This window comes from Ranitomeya variabilis, chromosome 2 (genome assembly GCF_051348905.1).
Source record: "Ranitomeya variabilis isolate aRanVar5 chromosome 2, aRanVar5.hap1, whole genome shotgun sequence".
Lineage (NCBI taxonomy): Eukaryota > Metazoa > Chordata > Amphibia > Anura > Dendrobatidae > Ranitomeya > Ranitomeya variabilis.
In genome coordinates, this window is record NC_135233.1 from 839,654,088 (window position 1) to 839,669,546 (window position 15,459).

At 42.6% G+C, this 15,459-nt stretch overlaps 1 protein-coding gene across 1 annotated transcript in view; it reads left to right on the plus strand.

Moving 5' to 3' along the window:
- Window positions 1–15,459, plus strand: part of ECE2 (endothelin converting enzyme 2) — a 167,827-nt gene that overhangs the window by 53,074 nt on the left and 99,294 nt on the right. The window contains exon 15 of the mRNA XM_077290116.1: window positions 1,332–1,442. Coding sequence (XP_077146231.1) covers window positions 1,332–1,442 — 111 coding nt within the window. The remainder of the gene's footprint in view (window positions 1–1,331; window positions 1,443–15,459) is intronic.

The following is a 15,459-nucleotide window of genomic DNA, read 5'->3' on the forward strand; positions in this document are numbered from 1 at the left end:
CCAGAGAAACCTGGACTGCCTACAGCTCGCATGTCAAACCGCTCAATCACTTTCACTTGAGTTGTCTCCGCAGACTTAGCCATATCAGGTGGTAAGACAATGTCCCCAACACGGCAGTCCTGGAACAAGTTGTGCTCTGCAGCATTTACACTGTCCTGAAAGCTCAAGCCAGGTGGGCTGGACATGTGGTCAGAATGCCAGAGAGCCGATTGCCTGTGCCAGGGAAAGCAAACAGTTGGGGGGCAGCAGAAGAAACGTTACAAAGACTGCTTTAAAGCATGTCTCAAGAACCAGGGAGTCGACATCAACAAATGGGAGAAGCTACCCTGGAATGTCAGCTTGGCGAGCTAGGATCACCTTAGGAACTCGTGCAGTTGAAGATAGGAGAATCTTTGAGGCAAATAGAAAGCAAGCTGTGCTCAAGGCACAAGCAGCATCCACGGTCCTGACCACACCTGCTTACTTATTTCACATATGTGAGCGAGCCTTCAGAGCCAGGATTAGCCTCATCAGTCACTTCCGGACCCACAGCCGCTGATTCTGCTCTAAACTTTGAAGTCATTATCCTCTTCGACTACGAAGGTAGCAGAACAGTAGTCATTAATTTCTGCTTTTCTTCTCTATATAGCCTATACTGCCATGACTTTTTCCAACCATTAGTCATAAGTACATAATGTAACATCGACATCTTTGCTTTACCTATATCCTTCACATGCGTCTCCCACCTCTTGGCAAACCACATAGTGATGTACCCACTGAAAGACTTAACGAAAAGCATACAATTAAATCCAGGGATGGGGACCAGATCAGCATCCTATGTCTCTATCGGTTGTCTGAAATGGTTGTCATGTTAATAAATATTAAAGAAATGGGAGAATCATATCCTTGTATACATGAAGAAGCAGCCATCCAGCAGCAGTCAGTTGACATTCTGTTGTATAGGTGTGTAGTAGGGGTTTATGGCCAATCAAACAGGCAAATGTCCTTATAACTGGTATGCAGCAATTCTTTTGCCAGTAATAAAAGTGCAGGAAGTCACATTTGTCAGTTTGAATATGTATTTTAGTTTTACTCATGCATGTATCAAGCACATGTCAGTTATTTTCTCTCCATTGGTATATGTAAAACACACATAAAATAGCCGGCTGATGTAAAACATGTTTTGGTTCAGTCTGAATCTGTATAACATGAGGAAGAAATATAGGCTCCTTACTGGAAATAAAAAGAGTTAGCAGTTGCCTAAAAGATCAGCAACCTATATAAAACCATATTGTTCAGTAAGAACATGAAGAGCTAAGGAGAATTTTCCATATGTCTAATTTTCTCTGCAGATGGAGTATGACACCCCAGACAGTCAACGCTTATTATTTGCCAAACAAGAATGAAATCGTCTTCCCAGCAGGCATCCTCCAGGCTCCGTTCTATGCTCCCACACACCCTAAGTATGTGTTCAGCTTTTATACTTATCCCAGCCAGAATAAGGAAATGTTATATAAATGTTGGCTTGCACACAGTTCAAATATGTGTAAAGAAGCAAAGACGTATGAATCAGAAAGGTCTGGAGGTAGCCCATGACGCTGCTATGGGGCCTAAGAGAAGAGACAGCCACATCCCACTGGGCCCTCCTGCACCACAGCAATGTGATTGAATAAATGAGCAAAATTTGGTTTACTATTTCCCCAGTTATGAATAGTAAAATGGATATGAACACCGTTAGGAGCATTTTATTTTTACTAAAATACATATATTTTTGCCTAAAAGGTGTTTTTGCAATAGGGTTTTATAAAAAATGTTGGACTGTTTGACTTCTGCAGCTTCTGTGTAGTACAATTCTTAGTAGGGTGCCAAATTAATTAACAGTGAAAGTGCTCCGACAGCAGGGCTGTAGCCCGTGTTTTTCCTCTCCTAAGCATTTTTTAAACTTGAAAATAACCACATCAAAGTTGAACTTTGATTTGACCATCAACAGCTTAGAGGATGTTCAGGAAAGAAGACACAGGAAAGATATATATATCTTGGTATCGTGTTAGCCAGTAGATAGAAATATAGATAGATAGATAGATAGATAGTAGATAGAAGTATAAATATGTGATACTTCAGAATTTGTATTAGTCCATGCCTGATGAAGAGGTCTGATTAGTCTCGAAAGCTTGCAATTTGTTACCATCTTTTCAGTTAGCCATTAAAAGGTTTCAACCACTGAGGACTCTCAATTCTAAATATATTTTCAGGAAAGAAGAGTTGTGAGTTGGGGTCTCTATGGATTGGACCTGTTTTTTTCAAGACATCTCACAAATGTTCTTGTGGATTGAGACCCAAGGCCAAGTTAGCATGTTGAGTTCATTGTCACGTTCCTCGCACGATATCCAAACAATTTTTGTGCGTGTCAGAGTGCATTATCCTGCTGACAGGCCAATGGAGTAACCATTACAGAAAAGTGTGTACTTGGTCTGAACAATAATTAGGTTAGAGGTACATGTCAAAATAACATTTACATGAATACCAGTACCAAGGGACGCCATCACACTGCCTCCGCTGGCTTCCATAGTGTAGTGTATCATGGTGCCATCTCTTTCCTGGGTAAGCAATGCACAGTTGTCTGACTGTCTACATAATGTAAAAAATGCGATCCATCACACCAGGTTACATTCATCTATTGATAGTCTGTTTCTGATGCTCACATGCTCATTTTAGATTTTTTCAGCACTAGACAGAAGTCAGCATGAGCTCTCTGATCAGTCTGCAGCTTTGTAGCATCACGTGGGGTAAGCTGTAGTGCATTATTGGCTCGGACATTTTTCTATCATAGTCAGCATTAACGTTTTTAGCAAATTTTGTTAAAGCACCAGGGAATAGTCTTCAAAACCTACTGTTTTGGATATGGGTTAACCCATTGTGTCAAAGCTGCTCACATCCTTAGTTTTACCCACTTTACTACTACCAAAATGCAAACTTTAAAGGAAACCTGTTAGGCAGCATGAATCAGATCGGCTTCTGCATTTTAAACCTCTATAACCACTTATAAGGACCACAGTCCAATTTTGTGCCTATGATAAGTGTCATCAGTGGGATCTCATTGAACACTAATATGTACTACCTACAAATGATACCAAAATCCATGAAACATGCTATAGCAATATGTGGTAACCTAAATCGTAACCTTTAATTTCTTAATCAACTTAAAATAACAGATATGTAAAATATTTTTAGTCCAGCCGGACTTAAAGTGCAAAGACAGTGCAAACCAAGACAAAATTTATATACACTGGTCAAAAAAATAAAGGGAACACTTAAACAATAGAATATAATTCCAAGTGGATCAAACTTCTGTGAAACCAAACTGTCCACTTAGGAAGCAACACTGTTTGACAATCAGTTTTACATGCTGTCGTGCAAATGGAATAGAATACAGATGGAAATTACTGGCAATTATCAAGACAGACTCAATAAAGGAGTGGTTCTGCAGGTGGGGACCACAGACCACATCTTAGTACCAATGCTTTCTGGCTGATGTTTTGGTCACTTTTGAATGTTGGTTGTGCTTTCACACTCGTGGTAGCATGAGACGGACTCTACAACCCACACAAGTGGCTCAGGTAGTGTAGCTCACCCAGGATGGCACATCAATGCAAGCTGTGACAAGGTTTGCTGTGTCTGTCAGCGTAGTGTCCAGAGGCTGGAGGCGCTACCAGGAGACAGGCCATTACACCAGGAGATGCGGAGGGGGCCGTAGGAGGGCAACAACCCAGCAGCAGGAAGGCTACCTCAGCCTTTGTGCAAGGAGGAACAGGAGGAGCACTGCCAGAGCCCTGCAAAATGACCTCCAGCAGGCCACAAATGTGCATGTGTCTACACAAACGGTTAAAAACCAACTCCATGAGGATAGTCTGAGTGCCCGACGTCCACAGATGGGGTTGTGCTCACAGCCCAACACTGTGCAGGACGCTTGGCATTTGCCATAGACCAGGATTGGCAAATTCACCACTGGCGCCCTGTGCTCTTCACAGATGAAAGCAGCTTCACACTGAGCACATGTGACAGACGTGACAGAGTCTGGAGACGCCGTGGAGAGTGATCTGCTGCCTGCAACATCCTTCAGCATGACCGGTTTGGCAGTGGGTCAGTAATGGTGTTGGTTGGTGTTATGACCCCAATGGCGAGGGTCTCAGAGGAACGTGGAAGTCTGCAGAATACAAAAATCCAGCTCATAGGGTAGTGGTAACTGGGTTGACCATATATCTACTCCTAACGCCAACACTAGAAGTAGCCGGGGATCATTCCTACGTTGATTCTAGATGACACGCGCCAGCCGGAGAATCTAGCTACCCCTAGTAGAGGAAAACAAAGACCTTTCTTGCCTCCAGAGAAGGGGACCCCAAAGCTGGATAGAAGCCCCCCACAAATAATGACGGTGAGATAAGAGGAAATGACAAACACAGAAATGAACCAGGTTTAGCACAGAGAGGCCCGCTTACTGATAGCAGAATAAAGAAAGGTAACTTATATGGTCAACAAAAACCCTATCAAAATCCACACTGGAAATTCAAGAACCCCCAAACCGTCTAACGGTCCGGGGGGAGAACACCAGCCCCCCTAGAGCTTCCAGCAAAGGTCAGGATAAAGATTAGGAACAAGCTGGACAAAAATACAAAACCAAAACAAATAGCAAAAAGCAAAAGGCAGACTTAGCTGATATAACTGGAACCAGGATCAGTAGACAAGAGCACAGCAGACTAGCTCTGATAACTACGTTGCCAGGCATTGAACTGAAGGTCCAGGGAGCTTATATAGCAACACCCCTAACTAACGACCCAGGTGCGGATAAAAGGAATGACAGAAAAACCAGAGTCAAAAAACTAGTAACCACTAGAGGGAGCAAAAAGCAAATTCACAACAGTACCCCCCCCTTAGTGAGGGGTCACCGAACCCTCACCACGACCACCAGGGCGATCAGGATGAGCGGCATGAAAGGCACGAACTAAATCGGCCGCATGAACATCAGAGGCGACCACCCAGGAATTATCCTCCTGACCATAGCCCTTCCACTTGACCAGGTACTGAAGCCTCCGCCTGGAGAGGCGAGAATCCAAGATCTTCTCCACCACGTACTCCAACTCGCCCTCAACCAACACCGGAGCAGGAGGCTCAGCAGAAGGAACTACAGGCACAATGTACCGCCGCAACAAGGACCTATGAAATACATTGTGAATAGCAAACGACACAGGAAGATCCAGACGAAAAGATACAGGATTAAGGATTTCCAATATCTTGTAAGGCCCAATAAAACGAGGTTTAAATTTGGGAGAGGAGACCTTCATAGGAACAAAGCGGGAAGAAAGCCATACCAAATCCCCAACGCGTAGTCGGGGACCCACACCGCGGCGGCGGTTGGCAAAGCGCTGAGCCTTCTCCTGTGACAACTTCAAGTTGTCCACCACATGATTCCAGATCTGCTGCAACCTATCCACCACAGAATCCACCCCAGGACAGTCAGAAGGCTCCACATGACCCGAAGAAAAGCGAGGATGGAAACCAGAGTTGCAGAAAAAAGGCGAAACCAAGGTGGCGGAACTAGCCCGATTATTAAGGGCAAACTCAGCCAACGGCAAGAATGTCACCCAATCGTCCTGATCAGCAGAGACAAAACACCTCAAATAAGCCTCCAAAGTCTGATTGGTTCGCTCCGTCTGTCCATTAGTCTGAGGATGGAAAGCAGACGAAAACGACAAATCAATGCCCATCCTACTACAAAAGGATCGCCAGAACCTGGAAACGAACTGGGATCCTCTGTCTGACACAATATTCTCAGGGATGCCGTGCAAACGAACCACGTTCTGGAAAAACACAGGAACCAGATCGGAAGAGGAAGGCAGCTTAGGCAAAGGAACCAAATGGACCATCTTGGAGAAGCGATCACATATCACCCAGATAACGGACATGCCCTGAGATAGCGGAAGATCAGAAATGAAATCCATGGAGATATGTGTCCAAGGTCTCTTCGGGACAGGCAAGGGCAAGAGCAAACCGCTGGCACGAGAACAGCAAGGCTTAGCTCGAGCACAAGTCCCACAGGACTGCACAAATGACCGCACATCCCTTGACAAGGAAGTCCACCAAAAGGACCTGGCCACCAGATCTCTGGTGCCAAAAATTCCCGGGTGACCTGCCAACACCGAGGAATGAACCTCGGAAATGACTCTGCTGGTCCACTTATCCGGGACAAACAGTCTGTCAGGTGGACAAGACTCAGGCCTATCAGCCTGAAATCTCTGCAACACACGTCGCAGATCCGGAGAAATAGCTGACAAGATAACTCCATCTTTAAGAATACCAACAGGATCAGCGACTCCAGGAGCATCAGGCACAAAGCTCCTAGAAAGAGCATCGGCCTTCACATTCTTTGAACCTGGTAAATACGAGACAACAAAATCAAAGCGGGAGAAAAACAATGACCAGCGGGCCTGTCTCGGATTAAGGCGTTTAGCAGACTCGAGATACATCAGATTTTTGTGATCAGTCAAGACCACCACACGATGCTTAGCACCCTCGAGCCAATGACGCCACTCCTCAAATGCCCATTTCATGGCCAACAACTCCCGATTGCCCACATCATAATTTCGCTCGGCAGGCGAAAACTTCCTAGAGAAAAAGGCACAAGGTTTCATAACAGAGCAACCAGGGCCTCTCTGCGACAAAACGGCCCCTGCCCCAATCTCCGAAGCATCCACCTCAACCTGAAAGGGAAGTGAGACGTCAGGCTGGCACAAAACAGGCGCCGAAGTAAACCGGCGTTTCAACTCCTGGAAAGCCTCCACGGCAGCAGGAGCCCAGTTAGCTACATCGGAGCCCTTCTTGGTCATATCCGTCAAAGGTTTCACAATGCTAGAAAAATTAGCGATAAAACGACGGTAGAAGTTAGCGAAGCCCAAGAACTTCTGAAGACTCTTAACTGACGAGGGCTGAGTCCAATCAAGAATAGCTCGGACCTTGACTGGGTCCATCTCCACAGCAGAAGGGGAAAAAATGAATCCCAAAAAGGGAACCTTCTGTACACCAAAGAGACACTTTGAGCCCTTGACAAACAAAGAATTTTCACGCAAAATTTTAAAGACCAACCTGACCTGCTCCACATGCGAATCCCAATTATCAGAAAAAAACAAAATATCATCCAGATAAACAATCAGAAATTTATCCAGATACTTCCGGAAAATGTCATGCATAAAGGACTGAAAAACTGAAGGCGCATTGGAGAGCCCAAAAGGCATCACCAAGTACTCAAAATGACCTTCGGGCGTATTGAATGCGGTTTTCCATTCATCACCTTGCTTAATGCGCACAAGGTTGTACGCACCACGAAGGTCTATCTTGGTGAACCACTTGGCACCCTTAATCCGGGCAAACAAGTCAGACAACAGCGGTAAAGGATACTGAAATTTGACAGTGATCTTATTTAAAAGCCGATAATCAATACAAGGTCTCAAAGATCCGTCCTTTTTTGCCACAAAAAAGAATCCCGCACCAAGAGGGGAAGAAGACGGACGAATATGTCCTTTCTCCAGAGACTCCTTGATATATGAACGCATAGCGGTATGTTCAGGTACCGACAGATTAAACAGTCTTCCCTTAGGAAATTTACTGCCTGGGATCAAATCTATAGCACAGTCACAGTCCCTATGAGGAGGCAGTGCACTGGACTCAGACTCACTGAAGACATCCTGATAATCAGACAAATACTCCGGAACTTCCGAAGGCGTAGAAGAAGCAATAGACACAGGCAGGGAATCCCCATGAATACCACGACAGCCCCAACTTGAGACTGACATAGCCTTCCAGTCCAGGACTGGATTATGGGTCTGTAACCATGGCAGCCCTAAAACAACCAAATCATGCATTTTATGTAAAACCAGGAAACGTATCACCTCGCGGTGTTCAGGAGTCATGCACATGGTAACCTGTGTCCAATACTGCGGTTTATTTGCTGCCAATGGTGTAGCATCAATACCCCTAAGAGGTATAGGATTTTCTAATGGTTCAAGAGTAAATCCACAGCGCTTAGCAAATGAGAGATCCATGAGACTCAGGGCAGCACCTGAATCTACAAACGCCATGACAGGATAAGATGACAGTGAGCAAATCAAAGTTACAGACAGAATAAATTTAGGTTGCAAATTACCAACGGTGACAGGACTAACAACCTTAGCTATACGTTTAGAGCATGCTGAGATAACATGTGTAGAATCACCACAGTAGTAGCACAAGCCATTCCGGCGTCTATGAATTTTCCGCTCATTTCTAGTCAGGATTCTATCACATTGCATTAAATCAGGTGTCTGTTCAGACAACACCATGAGGGAATTTGCGGTTTTTCTATCACATTGTACCGAATTAGGTGTCTGTTCAGACAACACCATGAGGGAATTTGCGGTTTTGCGCTCCCGCAACCGCCGGTCAATTTGAATAGCCAGTGCCATAGTATCATTCAGACCTGTGGGAATGGGAAAACCCACCATAACATTCTTAATGGCTTCAGAAAGGCCATTTCTAAAATTAGCGGTCAGTGCACACTCGTTCCAATGTGTCAGCACGGACCATTTCCGAAATTTTTGGCAATACACTTCAGCCTCGTCCTGCCCCTGAGACATAGCCAGCAAGGCCTTTTCTGCCTGAATCTCAAGATTGGGTTCCTCATAAAGTAAACCGAGCGCCAGAAAAAACGCATCAAGATCAGCCAATGCCGGATCTCCTGGCGCCAGCGAAAAAGCCCAATCCTGAGGGTCGCCCCGTAAGAACGAAATAACAATTTTTACTTGCTGAGCAGAATCTCCAGATGAACAGGGTCTCAGGGACAAAAACAATTTACAATTATTCACGAAATTCCTAAACTTAAACCTGTCTCCGGAAAACAGTTCAGGAATCGGTATTTTAGGTTCTGACCTAGGATTTCTGATAACATAGTCTTGTATGCCCTGCACACGAGTAGCCAGCTGGTCCACACTTGTAATCAAGGTCTGGACATTCATGTCTGCAGCAAGCATAGCCACTCTGAGGTAAAGGGGAAGAAGAAAAAAAAAAACTCAGAATCTTCTTTCTTATAATCCCTCTTCTGCAATGCATTAAACATTTAATATTGGCCTGGCAAACTGTTATGACCCCAATGGCGAGGGTCTCAGAGGAACGTGGAAGTCTGCAGAATACAAAAATCCAGCTCATAGGGTAGTGGTAACTGGGTTGCCATATATCTACTCCTAACGCCAACACTAGAAGTAGCCGGGGATCATTCCTACGTTGATTCTAGATGACACGCGCCAGCCGGAGAATCTAGCTACCCCTAGTAGAGGAAAACAAAGACCTTTCTTGCCTCCAGAGAAGGGGACCCCAAAGCTGGATAGAAGCCCCCCACAAATAATGACGGTGAGATAAGAGGAAATGACAAACACAGAAATGAACCAGGTTTAGCACAGAGAGGCCCGCTTACTGATAGCAGAATAAAGAAAGGTAACTTATATGGTCAACAAAAACCCTATCAAAATCCACACTGGAAATTCAAGAACCCCCGAACCGTCTAACGGTCCGGGGGGAGAACACCAGCCCCCCTAGAGCTTCCAGCAAAGGTCAGGATAAATATTAGGAACAAGCTGGACAAAAATACAAAACCAAAACAAATAGCAAAAAGCAAAAGGCAGACTTAGCTGATATAACTGGAACCAGGATCAGTAGACAAGAGCACAGCAGACTAGCTCTGATAACTACGTTGCCAGGCATTGAACTGAAGGTCCAGGGAGCTTATATAGCAACACCCCTAACTAACGACCCAGGTGCGGATAAAAGGAATGACAGAAAAACCAGAGTCAAAAAACTAGTAACCACTAGAGGGAGCAAAAAGCAAATTCACAACAGGTTGGCATTTCTTTGGAGGGCCGCACAGCCCTCCATGTGCTTGCCAGAGGTAACCTGACTTTCATTAGGTACCTAGATGAGATCCTGAGACCCCTTGTGAGACCATATGCTGGTGCGGTTGGCCCTGGGTTCCTCCTAATGCAGGACAATGCCAGACCTCATGTGACTGGAGTGTGTCAGCAGTTCCTGCAAGAGGAAGGCATTGAAGCTATGGAATCCGATTGAACACATCTGGGACATCATGTCTCGCACCATCCACCAACATCATGCACCACCACAGACTGTCCAGGAGTTGGCGGATGCTTTAGTCCAGGTCTTGGAGGAGATCCCTCAGGAGACCATCCGCCGCCTCATTAGGAGCATGCCCAGGTGTTGAAGGGAGATCATATAGGCACGTGGAGGCCACACAGACTACTGAGCATCATTTCCTTGTCTTGAGGCATTTCCACTGAAGTTGGATCAGACTGTAATTTCATTTTCCACTTTGATTTTGAGCATCATTCCAACTCCAGTCCTCCCGGGGGATTTTAGTTGTGATTTACGTTGATAATTTTTAGGTTTTATTGTTCTCAACACATTCCACTATGTAATAAATAAAGATTAACAACTGGAATATTTCATTCAGTGGTATCTAGGATGTGGGATTTTAGTGTTCCCTTTATTTTTTTGAGCAGTGTATATATCCGTCACAGAATAACATATACCACGTCCCTTACGCTGACCGACATACAGGAAGATTATTCCCAGCAGTATTCAATGGTAACGTACATATTTGAGTACATGATACAGATTAGATCTACACTTCTATATATCAAAAAGAATATGTATCAACTCCTTTGTACTGACCCATGTAGGAGAATTCCTCCTGGCAGCATTATATAGTAGCATACATATTATTAGTATGGTATTTGGTGCAGGTCAAACAGTATAGTAGAAGCACTCCTATCACAGGTGAGGGTGCATACTATTACTAAACATAGATTGGAACATTCTCACCCAATATGAAGATCAGGAGTAGAGAGTTCTGTTCCGACACAGCCCGCCGGCCCATTAGTCACCATGCCATATTCAGGGTATGGTGAGCTGTAAAGTGGGAGCAGCACTGGTTTGCACTTTAAGTCCGGCTGGACTAAAAATATTTTACATATCTGTTATTTTAAGTTGTTTAAGAGATTAAAGGTTACATTTTAACTTACCACATATTGCTGTGGCATAATTGTCCTTCGGTTTCAATATATATGACCCATTGCTATCACTACCAAAATCCGTAAAACAATTCCTAAAAAAAAAAAAATTTGATTGTTCAAAAGCTCAATTTAAATAAATCACAATTAAAGGGAATCTTTCGCCAAGTTTTTGCCACCTAGTTTAAGAGAAGTGTTATGATCCTTAGTGGCTGAGGATCACAGAATGAACTAGCTAAGTAACTGAACATAGAACGAGCTCTAGGGAGGTGGTAACTGGACTGACCGCAAAACCTGATCCTAACCAAACACACTGAAGGTAGCCGGTGAACGTGCCTAAATTCCTGGACGTCTCGACGCAGCCTGAGAAACTTGCTACCCCTATAGAGAAAGTAAGACCTCACTTGCCTCAGAGAAATGACCCCAAAGATATAGGAAGCCCCCAACAAATATTAACGGTGAGGTAAGGGGAAAATACAAAACGTAGAAATGAAAACAGATTCAGCAAATGAGGCCCACTAATACTAGATAGCAGACGACAGGCAGGGAACTGTGCGGTCAGTAAAAAACCCTATACAAAATATCCACGCCGAGAATTCAAGAACCCCCACACCAATTAACGGTGTGAGGGGAGAAACTCAGCCCCCCAGAGCTACCAGCAAGCAAGGAAATTACATATTAGCAAGCTGGACAAGGACAAGTAAATAACCAAGAAACATATTGAACACTGATGAGCAAAAAAAAACCAAACAGAAAACTTAGCTTCTCTGAAGAGACTGATAGCGAAGGAATTCAGGAGAGATCAAAATAGCACTGAATACATCGACAGCAGGCAAACACTGAAAGTCCAGGTGAGCTAAATAGGAAACCAGCTAACAGATAACAAGACAGCTGATCCTGCCTCAGACCTGCAGAATGACACAAAGAGCCACCAGAGGGAGCCCAAAGACAGCACTCACACAGTACCACTTGTGACCACAAGAGGGAGCCCAAAAACAGAGTTCACAACAGAGAAGCATAATACAGATATAGAGACCCTGATTCCTGCAATGTGTCACTTACTGGGCTGCTTGCTGCAGTTGTGATAAAACCAGTGTTTTATCAGCTGATGATTATCTCTAAAGGACTAGTAAACCTGCTGCCATGTAGTCTTCTATATTCATGAGCTCTGTTTAACCCCTTCCCCACCATTGGTAGTTTCCTGCCTATGCACAGTGTACACAGAAAGCTGCCAATCATTGATGTGGGCGGGTTAGACACAGCTCAGCATTCAGAGAACTGGTAGATCTGCAGCAGACAGAACACTGATGTTATCAAAACTGCAGCAAGCAGCCCAGTAAGTGACACATTACTAAAATCAGAGTCTTTGTCTCTACACTATGCTTCTCTCAGATTTAGGCTATGTTTACACGTTGCGTTTTTGCTGCATTTCTTTTATTGCAAATTGAAGCTGCGTTTTACAGTACCAGCAAAAGCTATGAGATTTCAGAAATCTCATAAACACACTGTTTTGTTTTCCTGACTGAAATGGGAAACTGCTGCGTTTTTCAAAACGGAAGCATGTCACTTCTTCAACATTTTTGCCCAGTTCTTTTACCACCAATGAGTAAGTGCAAAAACACAGATATCAGGTTTTGCTGCATTTTTAGTGACAAAAGCAGGTACAACAGGATGTGAAACCCATTTATATTTGTGATTTTCTTACGTTTAACCCATAATGTCTTGGTCGCCTCACCTGAGAATAACAGTTCGGATTAGTACAGTTTAATTAAATTAGTGTTAAAGTAAACAATTTCCTTGAATTTCAATTCAATGGCTGACCAATATGTAAACCTAAACATTAGAAACAAGAACTCGGAAACAGGTACCATAATCATGAAACTAGTCCTGTCAGGATCATCCAGAACTCATTGGGATAATACCCTGAGATACTTCCTATTATATAATAACCAAATAAAATGAAGTATAGCAACTCAAAAAATTAGTATAAAAAGATATATTGTTATTAATAAAATTTACCAACTATGATCCAATAATAATTCCAAAGAGATATAACATACAGAGTTATTTGAATATCAAATATGGGTGCACCAAAAACAATCAGTGTTGCACCATGAATACAGAGAGGGGCATAAACTGTAGCAACAATGAGATCCAGTAGTCACCTATTGTATCATGATAAAGTGCCAGTGCTCACTAAGTCCCTAAGCAGCCACAAAGATCAACTATTGCACAGATATAAAAGGGATATACCCGATTGTCCAGTGACCCAAAGTGTCACAAATGAAAAAGGAACTAATGGTCCCATGCTGTAATCTTACCCTTCTCTTTCTCCATTAGTGTCAACACGCGTCCCTACGCGCGTTTCACCCACAGCTTCCTCAGGGGCATCAAAGCCGTATAGTTGCTATACTTCATTTTCCTTGGTTATTGTAAACCTAAACATTGCCTGACCAATGTGTGACATTGACAATGCCCGACCATCTCAATAACCCAAAGCAGACAGTGTCCTCCCTACAAAATTCTCTGTCAATATCTTACTTGGATAAATGATTCCAGGCCAATTGATAATTTGATCAATTTGCCTTTTTTTCAAAAATGTTTTATAGTGTCACATACATTTTGCATTGGTGGCCTACACCTTACATTGTTCACGCTTGTATGGTGGACGCAAAGCTAAACTTTGGGATCCTGAAAAACGCAGCAAAACCCGCAGAAAAAAATGCAGCAAAATCTGCTTTTTGTAAGCAGCTTTTTTTACTGCTAAGAGAGCAGGTTTTGCCTCTAGAAAAAAAATGCAGCAAAAACGCAACGTGTGAACATAATCTAACTTTAAAACTGCTTCAAAGGAGGCTATTAGTTAGCGTAAAAATCAAAACAACACTGCAAACCATGGTCCTAATCATGAAAAACACATATAATCAATGTAGAAATGTACAATGTTCAAATAATGAAGTGTAAAAACTACACATTACACAGGTAATGCCAATATGTAAAAACTTATTGCTGTCTAGTGTTAGATCGCTCAGCCCTGTTTCATTAGTATATTAAAGTGTATATTTACAAGACACCATGCCTACATATATTAGTGGGTCAAAATACCCAATGGTAAGTAGTTACTTTTATCTGGGTATGGTTATAATTAGGTAACATACCATTGTATATGTAATTACCTATGATTATACACTGATATAGGGCAAACTAATACCATAATAATATGAATATTGGATTACATAATTTGCACAAGACACCTATAGCTAAAATGAATTATCAATTACTTTCACATACAAGTCACAACTTACTACTATATCATCACAGTAGTGAGCCGGTGTTCTTTGATATTGCAGCGTCACCTCATATGTATGCTTGTATTGGCATTGTTTTATCTTTTTAGAACACTAAGATCATTGCATATTAAAGGGGTTATTCGGTCCGAATCGATAAGTCTGCAATCACTCTGTGTAGCATGGAAACCCCCTATATTTCCATTGACAGATAATGGACCTGAGTGGGAACTTGTTTTCTGTGAGATAAGTTGACGTTTTTATTAGTAACATTTTGGGGTACATAACATTTTTTGATAGCCTTCAGTATAAAGATAGTTTCACATTTATCCTGGGCTCATTGCCAAGCAGTTCCGACACGGTTAATTCCATTTAAATCCCCAAAACATGCAATTCAGATGAAACCTATAACATGACAACTCATTATAATGAGGCATATCACTTTGGAGTCTGTTTTAGTCGGTCGGTCGCCGTCATTCATTTATTCTTCACTGTGGTAAAAACGGCACTGAGGAATGAGAGCCTTAAAGATCACCATTGAAAAGCGTATCAGTGAAAGGGTTAAATATTCACTGGTATCTTGCCTGATGATAACCATACCCAGATATAAGTAACTATTTACCATTTGGTATTTTGACCCACTAATGTTTGTTGACATGCTGTCTTAGATGTAGACTTTATATACTAATGATACAAAGCCAAAAGATGTAGCTTAACACTAGACAATAGGTTAGTACATATATTTACCGGTATGATAGCTAAAGCTAAGTTCATTTTTCACGTTGCAGGTGTTCTGCAGAATTTCTGCATGAATTGGCCAAATTAGGCTATTTGCATTTGTGGCATGAATTTTGAACACTTTTTTTGTTTTACGGTTTTTGTCTCCTTGGTTTGTCAAGTTTTAAATAAAACTGCCATGTTTTGCATACTTCCTGTTATGTAGGTTTGATAAATCTTTATTGATAAAACCATTTTTTTTTTCGAATATTGAAGTTCTACAAATGAGAATACAATACCGTTCTTCAATAAAAACTATAGATACTACAAATCCATATTTTTATAGATCATCCTAGTTCTGAATACAGTAACATAAG